General features: G+C 47.2%; 1 protein-coding gene across 5 annotated transcripts in view; it reads left to right on the top strand.

The window, feature by feature from the left end:
• The window catches only part of UACA (uveal autoantigen with coiled-coil domains and ankyrin repeats), a 51,473-nt gene extending 31,353 nt beyond the window's left edge, over positions 1-20,120 (top strand). For 3 of the 5 annotated variants that reach the window (XM_079952996.1, XM_079952998.1, XM_079953000.1), the window contains exons 3-19: positions 159-247; positions 1,311-1,375; positions 2,615-2,672; positions 3,410-3,480; positions 3,578-3,684; positions 4,764-4,945; positions 5,442-5,482; positions 6,215-6,304; positions 8,004-8,111; positions 8,337-8,369; positions 9,001-9,099; positions 9,676-9,712; positions 10,692-10,744; positions 11,642-14,368; positions 15,771-15,923; positions 16,880-16,945; positions 17,459-20,120. In XM_079952996.1, coding sequence (XP_079809122.1) covers positions 159-247; positions 1,311-1,375; positions 2,615-2,672; positions 3,410-3,480; positions 3,578-3,684; positions 4,764-4,945; positions 5,442-5,482; positions 6,215-6,304; positions 8,004-8,111; positions 8,337-8,369; positions 9,001-9,099; positions 9,676-9,712; positions 10,692-10,744; positions 11,642-14,368; positions 15,771-15,923; positions 16,880-16,945; positions 17,459-17,530 — 4,051 coding nt within the window. In that variant the 3' untranslated portion in view covers positions 17,531-20,120. The remainder of the gene's footprint in view (positions 1-158; positions 248-1,310; positions 1,376-2,614; positions 2,673-3,409; positions 3,481-3,577; positions 3,685-4,763; positions 4,946-5,441; positions 5,483-6,214; positions 6,305-8,003; positions 8,112-8,336; positions 8,370-9,000; positions 9,100-9,675; positions 9,713-10,691; positions 10,745-11,641; positions 14,369-15,770; positions 15,924-16,879; positions 16,946-17,458) is intronic. The other 2 variants (XM_079952999.1, XM_079952997.1) reach the window with 2 other exon arrangements.
• Positions 20,121-21,381: the final 1,261 nt, after the last annotated feature.

The raw sequence follows: 21,381 nt of genomic DNA, 5'->3' as shown, positions 1-21,381 counted from the left end.
AGGTGGTGTACATAATTCTCTTCTTCCACATTTTATCCTCATAACACTCCTGTGAGGCAGGTTAGGCTAAGAGTAAATTCAGTGCACTTGCAACATTTTAATTGTAACCTTGTATATGTAAACATTACACAGACATTTTCCTGTTTTGCTTTGTTTAGGTTCCATGTTGTAGCTGCCAAAGGGAATCTTGATTGTCTGAATGCCATTCTTGTACACGGGGTTGACATTGTAGCTACTGATGCGGCAGGTATGAGTCCTTGTTTAAAATAAGAGGGTTGTCTCTCTGATAAGATCCTCCTAAAGAGAGATTGTAGAAGATGTTGGGCCAATGTTTTCATGTATTGCTCAAACTTGCTGAGTGAATATGGAAAGGGGTTGTTGTGAACTAGCTTCTTAGATGTGTATCAGTGTCCCTGTTGGGTTCCCAGCCACCTTTTTGCCGATTACATCCCTGGGGTTGTGGTGAGGGTTTGCTGTTGGCAGCCATGGGGAAGTTGAGACATCATGGAAGGGTCTAAACTGGGTCACTCTTCAAGGTAGATTGACTTAAAATAATCCATTGTCTTTCCATCCCTTGTGAATTGATGTATAAAATACAGTAATTACCGTATTTTTCGCTCTATAGGACGCACCGGACCATAGGAGGGGGAGAACAGGAAAAAAAATTCTCCCCCTCTCTGCTCAGTGCCCCTTCAGCGAAGCGGCAGGAGAAACGGAGCCCCTTCCATTTCTCCTCCCGCTTCACTGAAGGGGCGCTGCACAGAGAGGGAAAACTGGGCAGCGCCTCTCCAGCGAAGCGAAGCCTGGAGAGCAAGAGTGATCGGTGTGCACCGACTCCTCTCACTCTCCAGGCTTCAGGCGGCTATCTGCAAGCCTTCGGAGCGCGGTGGGAACTCCTGCTGTGCTCCAAAGGCTTGCGGATAGCTGCCTGAAGCCCCCGGAGCGCAGCGGGTGTTTGCGCTGCACTCTGGGGGCTTCAGGTGGCTTCAGCGAAAGCAACGCGAAGCCTCCGGAGCGCGGGGGGAGCTCTCCCTCTGCGCTTCGGAGGCTTGGCGTTGCTATCGCTGAAGCCAAGGAGCCTGCATTCACTCCATAGGACGCACACACATTTCCCCTTCATTTTTGGAGGGGGAAAAGTGCGTCCTATAGAGCGAAAAATACGGTACATCATGGTCAGTATTTCAACTCAAGCTATGTGCAGCACACAACCCATCTCTGTGTGTATGGGTCTGTGGTAGACACTGAATGAATGTTCTGGCATGTCTTTCATGATTCCATTCTGCATTTCCTTGTCACTTTGACCTCTCTAGGAAGGAACGGTCTGCACCTTGCTGCGAAATATGGGCATGCACTCTGTCTGCAAAAATTGTTGCAGGTACTGTATGTTTGACAAATTGTTTAAGTGTTGCATGTAAAAGGCAGGGTAGGGGGTGAGGGGAAACCATGACAGCAAAGCTTTTTTCCTTTCTCTGTGTGTGTCGTCCCTTGAAATATTCCCATCACGTTATAGCTGCCGCTGTTTGGACACCTTAACCCAAATGTTGGTGCAGGAATGGCCAAAAATCTAATAAGGTTTTGATCACCCTGAACCTTGTTATTTTCAAATTGGGATGTTGAAGAAATCTGAAGAAACAAGCAGAAAACTGAGAATCTTTGTGCTAGGATAGATATAAGCAGGTAATTCCTCTGTGTGTATGAAGCTTTCTGTTTCATAAAGATTTATGGGGAAGGATCCATAGCTCACAGCATACAGAAGCTCCCATGTTCATCACCTGACATCTCCTGGGAAAAGGTTGCTCTCTGAAACTCTGGAGAACCTCTCCCAGTCAGTGTAGGCTAGGCTCCCAAAGCCAGGTGTTCTTACATTGTCTCTCCCATCAGCTCCAGCCTGTTAATAGGAATGATGGGAATCTTAAGCATCAGAAGGGAAGCTAGTTGGAGAAAGCTGGTGTAGGCAATACTGTGCTGGGTGGATCAAGGTCTGACTCTATATAAGGAAGCTTCCTTTGTTATGCCTCCCAGATTATTAGGTTAGGTATGATATCTACAGTACAGCACAGCCACTATATGTTCTGACTCCTTTCTTTTAATTATCTCTGGCCTCCTTCAGTAGATGGGATGTTTTATTTTAAAAATATGAATGCATTTTAGATTCCCCCCATTTTGTTTTATGCTGGTTTTAATGCATGTGTGATTTACTTATTGTTGTAAGTCACTTTGAGTTATTTTTGTTTTTTAAAAAACCCTAATAAATTAATAATAATAATAATAATAATAATAATAATAATAATAATAATAGATCTGCAAAGCTGAACAGCACATTTAACATTCTGGAGCTGAATCTCATTTAAATGTTTCTTGAAATATTTTCATCATGAGAGTGCTGCCACTATTAGGAACCCTTAACCATAAATGTTAGAATAAATAAATTGCAGGTCTTTTCCATATTCTTGGGACAGTGATTTGTTTTAGCTGTTTTTAAAGCTGAATTTTAAATGGTTGTAACCTGCCCTGTGGCCTGCTGGTGAAGGGCAGGTAATAAATTTAACAGCGACAACGATAATAACTAATAGTAATAACAGTATTCATGAAATGTCTTTGGCTGTTCCCATAGTACAACTGCCCTACAGAAAATGTGGATCTTCAGGGTCGCACTGCTCTTCATGATGCAGGTAAGGGAGTTTCCTTCCTTGAGCAATTTCTCCTAACGCCTTGAGAAGGACCGTGTTTGGCAAGGCATATGAATAGCTGCTCAATTTCCACATGTGGCTGGGACAGCCTCTCCCAATTTGTTGTCTTGATGTTTTAGACTATGACTCCCATCAGCTCCAGCATCATATGACGCACACATCTGGACGCCCCCCACATTGGGAAGGGCTAGCTGCAAACTTCTTATTTTAATATTTATTTATTAAATTTGTCTACTGCCCTTTGCCCAAAGATCATAGAGTTGTTCCGAACATAAAAATTCACAATGAGAACACAAAATACACAATAAAACAAAAACAATCCAATTACCACCCCCCCCCAGTGATTGATGTTCCTCTTCCAGACCACCAGTTAGGAGAAGCTTTTAGGGAGAGGCTAGGTTCTCTTCCACACTATCTCTGCGCCTCAGGCAACTGATAAAGGTGTAGTTGGGTTAGATGAGCCACTAACAACACACAGGCTTTTCTTGCAGGGCTGGAGTTCAGGTGCAATGAGTAAAGCATGGAAGATACTGGCATATTGGCCCTTTTTAATTAAAAAGCAATTGCTGTTCCCTGGTTGGACATTTGTCGTTAGAACGGTTGTGGCTTCTAGATCTTAAAGACGCAGCCATTCATAGAAATCTGACAATGTATAAATAGCCCACCAGTAGCGAAGTGATCCATTTACTAATGATGTGATGTCCTTCTGTCTCCCAAAGCGATGTCAGATTGTTCATCCAGCATCCAGTTACTGTGTGACCATGGAGCCTTGGTGAATGCCAGAGATGCAGTAAGTCTCATGCAGACCCCTTTCAGGGTCCTTCCCCAGGATTGGTCAAGTTCATTTTACCCTTCCTTTGTAATGTTTTCCTGCCCCTTCTCTCTAGGACGGGAGGACGCCTCTGGTGCTAGCCACTCAGATGTGCCGTCCAGCCATATGTCAACTTCTGCTCGACAGGGGCGCTGATGTCAATGCAAGAGACAAACAGAACCGGTAATGCATCCATTTAGCCCCCCGTGGGTGATGTGTCTGTATGCTTTCCAAAGAACACTCTCTGGGAATTCAAACAATGAAACTTATGGACACAAGCTTGGGGTGTGTTGATCCGAAGTGGTGGAATTTCTTCAAAGATAGCAAAATTCTGACTGCTTCATTTATTTATTTACTAATACAGTGCCATCAGTTTGGCAATTGACAGATAACCTGCCCACATTCTGGCCTGGTTCAGATATCACCGCAAATCATGGTTTAATATTACGTACATGAGCCTAGATGAATCTTGGACCTCTATGCTCTTCCCGCATCCCTCTGTGACCAAGGGGGAAGAGGTTTAAAGGTTCCATTCCTGGGTGGAACAAACCATAGTTTACTGTTATGGTTCAGTGTAGAAAATGGTGGTTTGTTCAAACTACAGCTGCTTAAACAAGGATACCTCTGTCAGCGAGCCACTGGTAAATAAATAGCAGATAGCATTTCAGAAAAAAAAGCATCTCAAGTCTCAAACGTGTTGTGAAAAAGAAGAAAAGAAAAATCTCATTGTGATCATTTGTGGGATGATCTACTGTAGGAGTATTAGACCAATGGAATGTGAGAGAGTTTTTGAGTTGATGGAAATTTTTCAGGTGCATTTTTCATCTTCCCGACTTGTACTACTGTTTATTACATGAATATACCACTTTTTCTTCCAAGGAGCTCAAGGTGGTGTACATGGTTCTCCACCTCCCCATTTAATTCTCACAACAACCCTGTGAGGTAGGTTAGGCTATGAGATGGTTTCTGGCCCAAGGCCACCCATTAAGCTTTGTGGCTGAGTGGGGATTCGAACTCTGGTCTCCAACCATTACGCCACACTGACTACACATCACCACATGCCTGGTTTGTTGTGTGAACTGTTTTATTGCGCCTGTTTGCATACTGGGAGCCTCTTTGCCCACAGTTTTGCAGAGTTGGGGATATTAATGCAAGCGGATGAAAAGAAAAAGCATAGTGATTGTTCCACAGAGCCCACCATTGCATGTACCATCTCCACAAGACTCCTCATGTTCCCATGTGGCTTCTTCTTCCATCCTCAGGACATCTCTGATGTTAGGCTGTGAATATGGCTGCAAGGATGCTGTGGAGGTTTTGCTCAAAAATGGTGCGGACGTCACTTTGGTGGATGCCCTTGGCCATGACTGCTCTTACTATGCAAGGATTGGTGATAGCGTTGAAATCTTGGCTCTGATAAAGGCTGCCATGGAGGAGTCTAACAAAGGTATGTTACCTTTCCTTGGAGTTGAGGAGCGGGTGATTGAAAAGAAATGAAGAATATTTATCTCCTCACATGTCTGGTTCCAGTTTGAGGCATGAGAAGTTGCTGTAAAGCCCGGAGTGGACAGCTTTTGAGTTTTATTTGTGATAGGCTGGAGACTGGCCTTTGGGATCTCTCTTTGTGACAGTCTGCACTCAATTGCTACCCATTGTTGGGGATCGTACTGTGACACGATGTGGTAGCTATCTTGAAATATCTGAAAGCCTGTCACATGGAGGATGGAGCAAACTTGTTTTCTGCTGCTCTGAAGGATAGGGCCTGAACCAATGGGTTGAAATTACAAGAAAGCAGATTCTGACCACACATTAGGAAGAACTTTCTGATAGTAAGAGCTGTTTGACAGTGGAATGGACTCCCTTGGAAAGAGTGTTGCATTTTGTCTAATCATCTGCTTGGAATGTCTAAACAGAAAACAAATTATTATTTTCTTTTTTTTTAGCAAGTTACGAAGTCATGAAGAAAGGACAGCCTCATCTCAAGGTGAGGATTCTGCATATTTTCATATGTGTTGTTGCAAGTTCATAACCAAGATAGGTCCTGCCTACTTAATATTTATTCAGGGGGAGTTTCTGCTTTCTAGGAAAAGTCTTGCCTTATTGACCTCTCATCCATCCCTAATGATGCTAATTATAATAATATGATTTCACTTGTTAGTTGCTTGTTACCGGAAGGTCTCCAAGTGACTTAAAGCACAATTAAAGGATAAATATGAATATATTACACTATGAAAACAGCACAAACCAATCCCTATAGCCACCAGAGAAAGCTTTGGCAGCACACAAGTAGCAAAACAACTTCATCTTAGTCCATTAAAAGCCTGGGAAAGAAGATAAGTCTTTACTTGGTGCTGAAAAGATGTCAACGAAGGTGGCAGGCAGACCTTGCTGAGGAGAGCAGTCCACAGATGGGGAGCCACACCTGAAAAGGCCCCCTTCTTTTGTCATCACCCTCTGAGTCTCCTTCAGAGGCAGGACCTGGAGAAGGGCCTCAGGAAAAGATGTAAGCGTCTGGGTATGTTTGTCAGCCTCCTCAAAATGAGCAAGGCCTGCCATCTTCGCCACCTTCTGGGCTGCTGTTTGCCTCCAAGACTCGATAGCTTTCTGAGATTAATGTGACTGATGGATCTCTTACACTTCTGCTGCTTTTGCTAGCACAGTTCATATGCGTCTCTTACTTCCTCTGACAATTCTGTGTTTCAATGCTGCACAACAGGTGACCAACATGCTTCCAAAATGGAGTCAACCAAATGCCTTAGAGGACATGAGCTTCAAGACGCATCAGAAGGAACACCGGAATGTACAGGTGAAGGGAGATATTTGGGCTTTGTGTGGGATGCTCTCAAGCGAGCAGGTTTGAGAAAACGCTGAAAGAAGTGTGGGATTCCAGCTTTTCAGGTTCTTTTCAAAGTTGCAGAGGTGTGGCACAAAAGCAAATGGATGATAGGAACAAGTAAATGTAAATGAGCTGTGCTGGGATCCTCATGGATCATTCAGAGCAAACCCATTGAAATCTATGGCGATGGCTAGCTTAGGTCCATTTCAGTGGGTCTACTCTGAGCAAAACGTGGCTGTTTAGGTTCTTGTTTGCATAGTACAAATGCTCGCTTGGAGAAAATTAAGTGAGAATGTGAGATCTGGATGAGGACCCATTTTGGTGCTGTCTTGTTTCTCCTCCTACCCTTCTCATGTTGTTTGTAGCTTTAACTGGTCCAGCCTTCCCCAACCTGGTTCCCTCCAGATGTTTTGGACTACAACTCCCATCAGCCTGAGCCAGCACAGCCAGGGATGATGGGAATTACAGTCCAAAATATCTAGAGGGCATTGGGTTCGGGAAGGCTGCTCTATGAAATATGAAGACATGCTTGGCATGGTCCATTACTGGTTACCATGATAGCTTTTCCCCTTTTTTTGTTTGAGTGTAAGAAAAGCTGCCTGTTTTTGAGCTAAGCACATCTGTCTATGGTGTGTGGGCTGAGCAGTTCAGTGTCTGGCATATCCAAGTCAGAGGAAAAACACTTTAAGCATCTCTAAGAGCTGGTTTTTCAGCTGTTGACAGGCTGGAGATAAGCAGCCGTTTGAAGTGCTGATGGCCTCTTAAGTATGTGGATAAGGAAAGAGGGCTGTTACTGGCCACCTGCCATATTTAGGAAGGGTGCCCACTAGTGGTTGTTGTTAGAATTTACTTTGATTTGTTACATCTAGGGGTGGACAAATCCGTCAGTAGCAGTTGTCTTGTTCAGTTTGCCCCATTTTCCACATTAGTTTATTAATTTTTTTAAAAGTCTGCATGAGAGTTCATGTGTGTTTCTATTAATATACAAATCTTTGCAAGCAATTCACCTTGATATAAAGCATCTTTGTAAGTTGTTTTCCCTAATATGTACTTTTCTGTACGCACTGATCGACTGGAGACTTTTCTTTCTTTAAAAAAATTATACACTGCTTGATTGTAAAAAGAAAAAAACTTAAAAGTGGTTTGTAAAAAAGCTAAATCAATAAAATTATCAGTAAGAAGCATTAAGAAAAATTTTAGACTTTCAGAAAGTTCAAATAACAATAAACTAAAAACAGACAAAGTTGCACCAGCTTTCTAAACCCTGGCCTTGTGTATAAATGCTTTCAGCAGGCACCGGAAAGATTACAGTGAAGGCACATAGCTGATGTCAATAGGCAGGGAGGTCCAGCGTGTAGGTGCTGCCACACTTAAAGATGGAGTTCTTAAAAATGCAGAACGGGTGGCACCTATAACAGTGCCAGTTCTGCAGATCAAAATGGTTGAGTGAGTTTATATGGGGTAAGGTGATCTTGCAAGAAAACTTGTGTCACAGAATGCAGAGAAGTGTATATTTCAGAGGATAGCTGTGTTTTTGGTTAGGGAGTATGTGAATTTGGGAGGTGTGCATTAAAATTGGAATTGCTCCATTTCCCTAATTTTATCCATCAGTTGCTTTAATGCTGCAGGAGATAACTGATCTCAGTTTTAAAATGTCCCCTGTTTTAAGGAATTAGAAAGAGAGAATGAAGACTTGAAAGGCAGGCTAAGGGAGATCCAGCAGGAGCACCGGATTCTATTGGACAGAATCAATGGTCTGCAGCTGCAGCTGAATGAGGTAATGGAACACAGTTTGCAATGACAGCAGCTCAGAGGGCCCTTCCAGGGTGATCTGGTGCATTTATGGGCTGGTGTGTTCATGGGTTTACGGTGCATTTGTTTGCCTTTATCCCCATTTTACAGACTGGTATACTGAATGAGGTTGGCCAGGTTTCCTGCTGACAATGTTATATAACAATATAAATCAAGATACAATTCCAATGGCTGTTTCTGTTCTTTGCAGGAGCAAATGGTCGCAGATGATCTCGAAAGCGAGGTAAAGAAAAAATCTTTATTTTTCCCCACCCTAAACTTATTTGTTGAGAAATCTGAACCTGAGGGGAAAAATTCTTCCATCTCTCTTAAACAACAACTGAACATTTGATTTGAAATGAAAAAGGAAGGAAGGGAACTTTGCTTTTGGGGTCAGTTCTGATAACATGTTTGGCATCCACCGTACCCACTATAAGATCTGCTCATACCACTCCCTAAAGCCAGTGCAAGAGTCATGGGGGCTAACCTTCCTTGCAGGCTGAATCCAGAAAGGAGGGTATGCTTGTGTGCATGGATCAGATCTACAGGGGAAGGACTGCAGCTCAGGGGTAGAGCATCTGTCTTGGATGCAGAACGTCCCAGGTTCACCTCTGACAGCATTTCCAGGTAGAGTTGAGAGAGAGTCCTGCTTGAAATCCAGGAGAGCAGCTGCTGCCAGTCAGTGTAGGCAGCACTGAGCTAGATGGACCAATGGTTCTCCTATATTACTCTATATAAAACAGCTTCCTATTTTTCTGTAAGCTACGGTAGGCTGGAAAGTGTCATGTTTCTGTCCTGCAGGATTTCCATATTCATATTTCTTAGTGCTTAAACATTACCAGTATGTTCCATGTTGATTTGTTGTTCACTTTCAGAAAGATGAGCTCAGGAGGCTGCTGACAGCAAAGGAGAAGCAGCAGGAAGAAAGTTCACGGATGCTTGAAGCTCTGAAGTCAAAGCTGAGATTCTATGAGGTACGTTCACCCTTTGGTGGGGAAGCCAGTTTCCGTTTCAAGCAGCCCTCCACTAAGTTAGCAGGAACTGGGAGCCGTGTTATTGGGTGACAAGGCTATAGCTACAGGGCTCAGTCCACTCTTGCACAGACTCTACTGGAAGGTCTGCAGAAGAGGGTGACCATGATCCAGGGTTTGGAAATTAAGCCTTATGAGGAATGGTTGAAGGAGCTGGGTATGTTTAGCCTGGAGAAGAGAAGATGGGGAGGGGATATGTTGCCCATCTTCAAATATCTGGAGGTCTGTCGTGTGGAAGATAGAGCAAGATTGTTTTTTAAGGAGAGGTTGAGTGGCCATGAGTCATGCATGCTTTAGTTGAGATTTCTGCATTACAGGGGGTTGGACTAGAATACCCTCAGGATCCCTCCCAAATCTACAATTCTGTTATTCTTTGAAGGTATTAAGTATCATATCCATTTCAGGAAAGTTCTCTGGATTAAGACTATGAAAAAAATAGTTTCATTCTGAAAACCTGAACCCTTGTGAACGGTTAATCTGTTATCTCTCTGAACCAAAGTCTGTGTGTTTTGATTTCAGGGTGACCACGGGGGATCTGGAAACAGTTTTGGTAACAGTGAGTATTGCTGTTCCTTGATACCTCGTTTAGAAAGGGAATTGAGCGCTAACATTGTGGAGTTTTTGTGCCCTTCTATCTGCAGTTGTGGCAGTCAAGTGAAAGTGGGTAATTTGGGGACATACGGAAGCAGCAGGGCTATAAAGTTCATTGACCATACCTGTTAATGTTGTAAGCTGCCCTGTGTGTAAATTACCTTGGGACATATGTCCCATTCATAAATTTAATAATAATGATGATATAGAGCAGGAATGGAGAACCTCAGACCTAGGGATCGAATGTGGCTGTCCAGGCCTCTCTGCCTCGCTCACAGGGCTCTCCTTAGGACATCCCCCTCCCCTGGCCACAACTCTTTGACCCAAGCCAACCCCTCCCTGACAATGCTCTGCCCCCTCCTCAAGTGCTTTTGTCTGGCTGGGAGGTGACCTTGGTGTGAGATAATTCCTCTTGCTTGTTTGGATTAGGGTTGGAGAGGGATGTGTGTGTCAGTGAGTAAATCTCTTGACTTTTGTGCGGGTGGAATGCAGATAACAGACAGTACAAAAGTCAACTACATCTGTTGCCCACCTGCTTTTTCCTCTGGCCCCACCCACACGGTTGCCAATGTGACCCTTGAGCTGAAAGAGATTCCCCACCTTGCCTTAGATCTTGTGCTTTCAGGACCAGAGAGATTTATAGTTTTGGTTGGCCCCAATCAGCCTGCTGCTCTGTGGTCCTCCAGCCTCTGTGGTTCTCTTGCCTCTCCATTCCCTTTCCATAGATGCTGCCCTGAGGCCTGGTTCCCTTGACCCTCAGCAGTGGGGGTGTCCCTGCTTTCTATGACATCCCAGCTCCTCAGCTCCTGGCTACAGGGCCTTGCAGGAAGCAGCTGTCTGTTTAACTTTTAATAGTGCAGGCTGAGTTCCACCTTCTAAACATATAGCAGATTTGTACTTTGTCAGGTTAGATTGAACAAGCTCTTTATTTTGTCTTTCTGTAGGGAAAGAAGATGTTTTGCTGAAGCAGGGTTCCACGTATTCTGCAGAACCACAGGTACTCCAATTTGTTGGCTCGTTCGTGCATTTGGGAATGCCATGTGGGCATCTGCAATGTGGCTACTTTTCCTATGATGTTGAGCATGTTAAAATGCCCTTGGTGCACCTGGTCACTGGGCCGTCTCTTGGGGCTCCACAATGCCGTCATGGTGTCCAGTTGCTCCGTGTCCCTTCTCCTGTGGGAGCCTTGCTGTGTTCTACACAGAAATGGAAGGTGTGGGCCAGCAACTGTCCTCTGGCAGAGCCAGCGAAATGAACAACAGGCTCATCCATTACTTGGATGTCACACTTATTTGGCTGGGAATCAGCGGAAAGCGGGAGGCTTGTTGCAATTGCCCCATTAGCAAGATAAATTGAGCTTCTGCCCTCAGCTTAGTAACTCAGTTACTGTGATCTGTGACAGATCCATTACACAGTCAAAATGTGTTAATGGAGCAGAGGAAGCCCTTAAGGATCTTCCGGGATGAGCCTATTGTCTGTCTGCTCCGTATCCCTAACGTCAAATGGCAGTGACCCCCCAGAGGCTTTGTGCAGCCCACTTATCTGAGATCTACTTACCTTTGAACTGGAGATGTTGGAGAATGGGCCTGGGCCTTCCGTACACAAGACACATGTACTCTGCCATTGAGCTGTAGGGAAGCTCTAATGCCATACATCCGTGTTTCCCAAACATGGGTCTCCAGCTGTTTTTGGACTACAACTCCCATCATCCCTAGCTCGCAACACCAGCGGTCAGGAATGATGGGAATTGTAGTCCAAAAACAGCTGGAGACCCAGGTTTGGGAAATGCTGCCCTACATAAAAGCTAGTTAAAGAGGGGTGTGTGTGTGTGTGTGTGTGTGTTGGTAGAAGCCCCTCTCTGGAGTCTTAAGAAGTCCGTCTCCTTGTTTTCTAGCAGGCCCCTGCCTCAGCGCCAGCTGCCCTCCAGAGTAGATCCATGGTGAGGCCCCTGGAGATCCTGAGCCCAAGCCTGTCTCCTGCTGCCTCCGAGGCAGAAGCTCTGAAACGGGAGCTGGGCAACCTGAGGAGCTGCTACGATGCGGCCCGAGGGGAGGTGAGCAGGCTGCAGCTGGAGCTCTCCCACAAGGTGGCAGAGTGCAAAGCGCTGGCAGCGGAGTGCGAGAGAACAAAGCAGGAGTCGGACCAGCAGATCAAGCAGCTGGAAGACGCTTTGAAGGACGTGCAGAAGAGGATGTTTGACTCGGAAGGGAAAGTGAAGCAGATGCAGACGCACTTCCTGGCCCTGAAGGACCACCTGACAAGCGAGGTGGCGGCTACCGGCAGCAAGGCGGTGGAGGAGCTGAAGGAGCAGCTGAAGGACACCAAGGCCAAGTACGAGGGGGCCTCGGCTGAGGTGGGCAAGCTGAGGAACCAGCTGAAGCAGAACGAGCTGTTGGTGGAGGAGTTCCGCAGGGACGAGGCCAGGCTGGTGGATGACAACAAGAAACTGCAGAGGGAGCTGAGCATGTTGAAGATGGAGCATGAGAAACGGGAGAGGAGGGCCTGCGAGGCAGAGGGTCAGCTGAAGGAGGCGGCGGCCAAGCTGGCGGAGAAGCTGGAGAAAGTGAAGAGCTCGCTCTCAGGCGAAGTGGAGGAGAAGGCACGGAGGTTGGCAGAGGCGGAGGCGGAGCAGCAGAAGCTGCGCACGGAGGCTCAGGGGCTGAGGGCAGAGCTGGAGGGCCAGAGAGGCCAGTTTGCCCAGTATGTGAGGCCAGAGGAGCACAAGCAGCTGAAGGTCAGGTATGAGCAGAAGGCCAGGGAGCTGGAGCGAGTGCAGGCGGAGCTGAAGCACCAGAACCAGGCCTGGCAGGCGGAGGCGGAGAAGGCCAAGGCAGGCCACAGCCTGCTGAAGCAGCAAGTGGAGGCCCTCCAGAGCGAGATGAAGAGCCAGTACGTGCCTTTGAAGATCAGCGAGGAGGTGAAGCGGGCGAGCGACGTCACGGTTGGGGAGCTGAACAAGAAGCTGGCGGAGAGCAAAGAGAAGTGTCAGAAGCACAGCACAGAGGCGGAGAAGCTGCTGGCGGAAAACCTCCGCTTGAAGGAGACGGTTGGCCAGCTCCAGGCGGCTTACATCCCCCGGGAGAAGCACGAGAAGGAGATGGGAGCCTTGAAGCTAACCACGGCCGGCCTGGAGCGGCAACTCGCCGAGCTCAGCCAAAAGTACAGGGAGCAGCAAGCCAAGGCATCCGAGTTTGCGTCCAAAAATGCCACTCTTCAAGAGACCATGGAAGAGCAGTACGTGCCGGTGGCTACTCACGAGGAGGTCAAGGCGGTGCTGAACAGCACTCTCGAAAGGACGGGCCAAGAGCTGTTGGAGCTGAAGGACAAAATGGAAAGTGTCAAGCAAGAGTTTGTGAGGGTGAGCGATGAGAACGGGACCCTGAAGAGGAAGCTGCGAATGCTGCAAAGCCAAGTGCAAGGAGGCGAATACATAAACGCACGGGAGCATGAGGCAAAAGTCGCCGCCCTCCACAAAAACATTCAGGAGCTGCAGGAGAACAGTTCCAAATTGCAGGCAAAATACCAGGCGAAGCAAGAGGAGGTGGCCCAGTTGCATGCTGAGATCAAGGCCCAGAAGAAGGAGCTTGACATGATCCAGGAATGCATCAAGTCCAAATATGCCCCCCTTGCCAGTTTCGAAGAGAAGGAGCGTTGCTTTGAGGAGACGGCAAAAGAACTGAGGAGCCAGCTGCAGAAGGAGAGGGAGCAGCGCCGAGAGAGAGAGGAGGAAGGTAAGAAATACAGCCAGGAGAACGAGAAGCTGAAGGCCAGGCTCCTGAGCGTCCAGAACGACTTGCAGCAGAACTATGTCCTGGCAGAGAAGTCGCACGAAATGGAGCGCATGTTTGCCAGCAAGATGGACGGCCTCAACAAGCAGTTGTGCGAGCTGCAGCAGAAGTTTGCCGAGATCCAGTGTGAGAAGGAGCGGCTTCAGGAGGAGAGCGCCCGGCAACGCTCCGAGGCCCGCGAAGCAGAGAGCCGCCTCCACGGCCAATACGTCCCACTGGAGCAGGTGGAAGCCCTGGAGAGGCAGCTCGGCCGCACCATCGAAGAGCTGAAAGGGGAGCTGAGCAGCAAGGAGGCCAGCTGCCAGCAGGAGGTGCAGAAATCCCAGGAGCTGCAGCAGGAGATGGCGGATCTCAAGGCCGCCTCTGTGCCTCTAGCCGAGCACCTCCGCATCAAGGAAGGCTTGGAGAGGGAAGCATCTGCTGCGAAATCCGCCTTAAGAGAGAAGGAGGGAGAGAGCCAGGAGAGGGCAGAGAAGGTTGCCAAGCTGCAGTCTGAAATCCAGAGCGCCAAAGAAGCCTTGTGGGAGCTGGAGAGCCGAGAGGTGGTTGGGATGGCGGAGCACAAGATGGTGAAGAGCAAGCTGGAAGGGCAAGTAGGCAGCATGGCCGAGAAGCTGGCCGAGCTCAGCCGGAAGCTGGAGGCAGCCCAGCAAGCCAGGATGGAGGAGGCGCCCACCAAGGACAAGAAGGAGCCCCTGCAGTCCAGGAACTTCAGCATTGAGCAGGAGATCAAGGACCAGAAGGAGAGGTGCGACAAGTCCCTGAGCACCATCGCAGAGCTGCAGAAAAGGATCCAGGAGTCCGCAAAGCAAGTGGAAGCCAAAGACAACAAGGTGAGTTGGGCACGGGGGCGGACTCAGTAGGCTAAAGGCCGGCTTGCATCATATAAGGCACAAAGCAGAGGATAATGAATCCCTTGGTGGGAGAGGCAGCGCTTGGACTAGCTTCTGACATTAGCTGGGGGAGCAGGTAGGCCTGGAAGAACTGCTGCACTGCAGCCTTTGCCAGACTAGGCCTTCTGAGTGTTTTGGACTGCAACTCCCATCAGCCCCAGGGATGTACGGCCTTGCCAGCTGTGGCTGATGGGTGTTGTAGTCCAAAACATAAGGCTCCAGGCTAGTGAAGGTGGTCCTGTAGTAGATGCAGACAACCTCCAAATCCTGCCCAAATCAACTTGGAAGCTAAATGCAGGCTGATTGGTTGAAGTGGGGGTGGGCTGCACCCTTTAAGCCGCATTGGAAATGGATTCAGACATGATAGCTCAGTTGGTTAGAGCATGGTGCTGATAGCGCCAAGGTTGCAGGTTTGATCCCTGTATGGGACAACTGCATATTCCTGCATTGCAGGGGGTTGGACTAGATGATCCTCAGGGTCCCTTCCAACTCTATGATTGTATAAAATAAATAACAATGAATTCATGATTTCCTTGCATGAGAGGCAGACCTGCAGAGCTGGTTGATCTGATGAGGTGCTGCCTGTGGCTTTCAGCTCATTGGGAATTCAAAACGGGCTTCTTTCCTGTTGGTTAGTTCAAAAGCCTATGTTTTAAATTATCCATATTTTAGTTATTTTTGCCGTCTTGCATTTATCGTATTGTGCACCAGCCTGTGTTCTGTGGTGGGGAAGAGCAGATTAATAATGATAATAGAAGTAGTGAAGTTCTGAACTGCTTCAAGCACAGCCACCTTCTTGCCACTCTAGCTCAGACAAAACAATGTGTGTGCTGCGCTTTGACAACCCTGGTTTTTCCTCCTTAATAGACCTTTGCAATGTGCATCCATGCACAGCTCCTGGCCCCGAGACAGTCCTTGTTTCCATGCAAACTGGTGACTTGAATTTTGGGGACTTTGGGGTATCATAGCACATTGTTGTCCCCCCCCCAGCCCCAGCCCCCAGCAAAGGGCCATGGTTTTGGTGATCTTTCTGTTGCTTGCTTGGCTCTGCTCCAGGCAGGGCAGAATACAGGTTGGAAGCAAGCAGCTTTCAACCTCTTTTTTTGCTTTGATCACACAAGTGTAATTCTGGGATGGGAAACCTCTGTGGCTCTCCAGGTGCTGCTGGACTCCATCTCCCATCAGCCCCTGCAGCCAGCACAGCCAGTGGTCAGGGATGTTGAGAGTTGTAGCCATCCAAATATCTGTCAGGCCACAAGCTCCCCATCCCTGTAGTAGATGTTGCTGAGGAACCGCAGAGGAAAGGCTTACCGTTTGAACTTTGGCAATGTCTCTCTTGAAGATAACTGAGCTACTTAATGATGTGGAGCGGCTAAAACAGGCCCTTAACGGTCTCTCTCAGCTTACGTACAACAGCGGCCTCCCCACAAAGCGACAGAGCCAGCAGGTCGAAGTGCTCCAGACGCAGGTGAAAACCCTTCAGCAGCAGCTGGCCGTAAGTAGTGAACTGCAGCCGTCAGGTGGTAGCTGAAACTTCTCTCATTGATCAGGGTTCTGGTGCTTGGGGGCGAGGCGAGGACAGCATATCTGGGTGTGGTGACCATCCTTGAGCTGTGGTCTTGCATGATGCTGGCAAACAGTTTAAGGTCAAATAACCTTTGCTTCCATTTTTTAAAAAAAGTTTTTTCTGTTCTTTGCGGTTGCAAAGCTAAGCTGGAAAGTGTGCGGGCAATTTATTTATTATGCATTTACTTAGAACCTTTGTTCCTGACTCTTCAGCCTTACATAAAGTCAAAGCGAGACAGTCCCTACCTGCAGGCTTACTGTCTAAAAAATAAATGACACACAAGGGAAAAGGAACACGGAGGGAAGAGGAAAACAAAAACCCTGAACTCTGGCACCAGTTTCTGAACAGTTGTTCCTATAATGGCTGGCTGGCACAGTTCAGGGGCAGGAGGTGCTTGATGGAGCTGGGCAATCAGCAAAGCTCTCCCACGGCAGCAGTCTGAGGCAATGGCTGCCCCCAGATGGCAGTTGAGGGGAGAGGAGGCCTGATAGAGCAGAACGGATGGCGTGAGCTCTGCTTCCCAGCTCAATGCCTGGCATGGCGTCTTAGGAAATGAAGGGGTTTTTGTTGGCCTTAGAAGTAGGGTGCCAGCATCCCTGTAATGCTGTGCCTCTCTCCAAGACTAGGAAATATGGGAAACTGCCTGATGGAGTCAGACCATCAGCCCACCTAGCCCAGTATTGTCTACACTGACTGGCAGCAGTGGCTCTCCAGGGTTTCTGGCAGGCAGTCTCTCCCACCCTTACCTGGAGATGCCGTTGCGATTGAGCTGGGGACCTTCTGCCTGCCGTAAACCACAGCCCTTCCCCAAGGGGGCTAGCGAAGCAGACTAAACTTTGAGAATGTAACTCCGGGGAATGACCAGGTGTGCTTTTTTATCCTAGGATGCTGAGAGGCAGCACCAGGAGGTCATCTCAATATATCGGACGCACCTTCTCAGTGCTGTGCAGGTACGTGTTCTGCTTTTGCTGCCGCCTGCTGTGTTGGGCGGTGATCTTTTCGCACCCTTTTTGACTGATGCCTGCTGAGCCTGCCTTAGATAAATCTTCAAGGGAGGCAGCATGGAGGGGTGGGGGGCATGTTCCACAGCTTGCCTGTGTTGTTTGTTCCGCCACAGTTTCTCTTACTCAGTAGGAACAGCTTACTGGGGTTGGAGGGACGTCTCTCGCTACCCACTGCTCCCTTCTGTGATCAGCCAGAGCCAGTGAATAGTTTAGGACAGTAGTTCCCAAAGCTTTTGGGGCAAGCTCCTCCTTGGTTCCATAAACTCATCCCCAGTACTGCCCTACCCTAGAAAAACCATTATTCAGAATAGCAGTTTGCACAACTCACTAAGGAAGATAGTAACACAATAACAAAATTCACCCACTTGGGATCTACAGGTTTTGTCACTGCAACTGAAAAGTCACCGAAAAGTTCCAAGTTCTGCCGTGTTTTCTGCAGCTCTCCTCTTTGTTTTTCAGGGTCACATGGATGAAGACGTCCAAGCTGCCTTACTCCAGATCATCCGCATGCGGCAAGGGCTTGTTTGTTAGGGGTGGGGGTCGGGGTGGGAAGGGGGTGTCATGCTGTTGGTCTGAAGGCGCCTACAGCTATGAAAGCACACCTTCCTTCCTGCTTTGATCCAGAAAAAAGGGCTATATTTACACAGTCCCGATTTTTTAAACAAAGCAAAGGGGCTATTAATTGTTTGCCTACTAAACTTAGAATTTGAAAGGTGAAATGCCTGCGGTTTAGATATCTGGGTAGTCAAAATGATGACAAAAGCAAAGTTCTTCTGAATGTCGGATTGACAACGTAAATGTTATAAAACATCGGGAAAGAAAACCCCTCTTTGCTCTTTTCCTGTCCAAACAAAACCCACTCTCACTCGACTGCAAAGTGTGAACAAAAGTGGGGGCCCCAAACCAAGTCAGTGTGGCCAAAATCTTGTAACTCTTCTTCTTTTCTGAATGGATTATACCCAGGGGCGATTTTTCGGGGTCTGTATCAGGTTGACTGTATTTCTAGCCCAGTCAGGCGAAACAAGCGGTCAAGGAGGCTGCAAGGGCCACGCTCCGAATCGTTGCAGCTTGGCTGGCCGAGTTGCATCTTCTTAAATCATTTTAAGAAGGAGTCGTGCCTTTCTAGTTCTGTCTTCATGAGCAAAAAAACCCATCTCCTACAAACGGTTTTGCGTGTTTTTTATAAGAGATATTTTTTCACAGATTCTTTGTTACTGATTTACGCATAGTTTCAAGAGCAGCAGGGCTGAGGAAGACGTGAATGAAAAGCTATTGCCTTATCTTGAAATGCAGCAGCCTCACGTTTGTTTTAGAGAATTCTCCATCTTGTTTTCAGAAGCAAAGGACATTTCCTGCAATTAAAAAAAAGGTGTAGTGGTGTCGGGAAAAAAAGAGAAAACTCAGAGCAAACATTTGCAAAAACAAGGAGACGAACACACGTGCCTCCTGCTTTTTAAGATGACCTTGTGATCCCATTTGCTTTTTTACTCCTAGTGTATTTGGCCCAGCTGTCTTTTGCAAGCTGGGAGGGAGGGGTCACTTGTTCTTACCAATGGCTGAGCTTGAAAAGGCTCATTGAACCTCGTGCCAAGGAAAGAGGCAGCCTCTCCTGGAAAGGTGACCACTGGTGGTTGCAGCTTCACATAGGAGCAAGCAAATTTTCCTCCATGTACTGGTTTCTCTGTGAAAATTGTGTGGCCCCTCCCCTTTGGCCTGGCAGCTAGCTGGCTAGCGTCACCTGTGTCTCTTGGAGTGGCTGCCAGCACCTCCCAGCCAACCTTCCTAGGGAACAAGTCCATGAGAATCCCATGTTCTCATGCAAAGCCCAGTGATCCTTTTGGACATCCCCGGGTGCAAGATAATGTCCCTGGTGGGTGTTGTGCCTGAAGGAGCTTGTATTCATCCAGTCATGTATTCATAGTGGACTCGTTGAAGTCAATTAACTCTGGTGGGTCTGCTCTGAGTATGACTTGGTTGGATTGAGCCCCTAGACCTTTTCTCCCTATATGCAAAAAGTGTAGATCACTCAATAAGCCTCCTCATGAGCTGGATTTGACTGACATTCAATTTCGTAGTGACTTCTTAAGATGCTTTCTTCCGTTTTAAATACTATTGTTTTGTAAATTTATGTACTATAAATCACTACGGTGGCTTTTATTTATGCAGGGAGAAGTGTAGTTAGGATGAGAGGTGTAACTCAGCTTAGTGTGTGTGTGTGTTTGTTTCAACAAATAAACACTACAAGGCTTGATAGTTTGTTTTAAGTAAATGTGCAATAATTCTGAAAGCAGAAACCTGGGTTGCTGGAAGAAGAAACGGAAACTTTTGAAACGGAAAAAATATTTAAAAGGGGGTTGTTTTAGAGAAATGCCAGTTTGGCGGTTGTACTTTGCAGAGCTGGGAATAATCTCCAGGCAAACCTGCTTGCTGCTGGGAAACTGTTCAGGCAGAGCGCATGCGCCGTTGCTTACTCCCACAGGGTGGTGTCTCCTTCCTCCACCATTCCCACCTGACATCCATTCCTGGAGGCAGAGCTTGCTGCAGGTTGCCTTGCCTCTTAGCACATGTTGCACATGCTTGAGAAACCAGTGCCTCCAACCATGAAGCAAGCCAAGCCCAGTTGCCTTCACTTTCCAGATTTGCAGATAGCAGGCACTTGACTCTCAACATCATTAATTGGCTTGCAAGCATAAGCCGCCCTTCCTAGGGGCAGGATTGTCTCCTTGTTGCAGAGCTGGCCGTCTCCACTGAGAGGCCAAAAGGGGCATCTTATGTCCTGAACTCCCCAGAAGGGCATGAACATTAACTGGGTAGCCTTGGGGCAGGACTTCAGAATCTGCAGAGGACATCAGTGAACACACCCTGCTGTTAACTACCAGTCACTGCCTCTTTCTGAAGAAGGGCCCTGGGGTGGGGGAACCCAGTTCACCAAGTGTTCTTTGTGCTCTTTTTATCAGCAGTATTTTCTTTACCAAAAACAACTGGACAGTAACTGATTGGTTTTGATATACTAATCCTGACAGTTTGGGTATTGTAACTCTCCTTTTTTCTGGGAGGCATTTTGTGTATTTTTATTCTCTCTCCCACACTACATATCAATAAAGTTTTATCTTCTGTGTTATTGTTGCTGAGTGTTTCCTATCCCTCACTGAGACTATGGGCTGCTTGGGGGAAGCGAGTTTGACTGTGGATTTGGGAGAAGAAATGAAGAACCATAGAGCATTGGCATATGAAGATGAGGAGGAGATTTATTCTCTGCACTTCAGAGTGGCTTAAAATGAAATATTGAAATACCATAAAATATCCAACACATAAGAGCCTACTGAATTAGGAAATCTAGTTCAGCATCCTGGTCTCACAGTAGCCAACCAGATGCCCCAGTGGGAAACCCACAAGCAGAATCGCCAAGCACAAGAGCCCTCTCCCTTCCTGTGCTCTTCTGAAACTGGCATTCAGAAGCATTGCTGCCTCCAACTGTTTTAGCATAATGGGATTAAGCTTACCGAAAAACTGAATTTAGAAAAGCAACATAAAAATATCTAAATACTCCAAAGAAAGCTGATCTGCAAAGATTTTAGAAGCCTTAAGATTTATTTATTTTAAGTGCCTTTGTGTCTTTTGAGGCTGGAATGTCTCGACCTAGTATTCAGTGGTTCCCATAGCAATTCCTTTGGTAGCATTTAATAATAATATTAATTTATTATTTATACCTTGCCCATCTAGCTGGGCTTCCCCAGCCACTCTGGGCGGCTTCCAACAAAATATTAAAATACCGTAATACATCAAACATTAAAAGCTTCCCTAAACAGGGCTGCCTTCAGATGTCTTCTAAAAGTCTGGTAGTTGTTGTTCTCTTTGACATCTGATGGGAGGGTGTTCCACAGGGAGGGCGCCACTACCGAGAAGGCCCTCTGCCTGGTTCCCTGTAATGTGGCTTCTCACAGTGAGGGAACCACCAGAAGGCCCTCGGTGCTGGACCTCAGTGTCTGGGTAGAACGATGGGGGTGGAGACACTCCTTCAGGCATATTTCACTGGAAACCTTTGGGGCTTAAATGAGAAGAATCTGCTGGCCTGAGGCTGGGACCTTTTCTAAGTGAGTTACACCAGGCTGTCCATGCCCAGGTGTCCCATCTTCTCAAGGTGTAGAAGGAACCCACTGTGCAAAAGCAGTCATTGGCCAGCAGTGTGAAGTCTCTGGATGGGCCAGGCCTGAGGTGTAAACATGAGGTGTCTTCTGGATTTCTGGCCTTACCCTGGCCACAGAAAAGTATCTGGTTGCTGTGCTTTAGGCTTCACCTTTGCCAGCCCCAATTCTACCCTGGGTTGTGGAAGGCACCTTCCCAGCTGAGGCTGGAAAACAGCTGTCGGCAGTCATGGAAAT

The sequence above is a fragment of the Podarcis cretensis genome (genome assembly GCF_951804945.1).
Source record: "Podarcis cretensis genome assembly, chromosome: 14".
NCBI classification, from domain to species: domain Eukaryota; kingdom Metazoa; phylum Chordata; class Lepidosauria; order Squamata; family Lacertidae; genus Podarcis; species Podarcis cretensis.
Note: the sequence above shows the minus strand (reverse complement) of the source record. Positions and strands in the feature narration are given on the sequence as shown.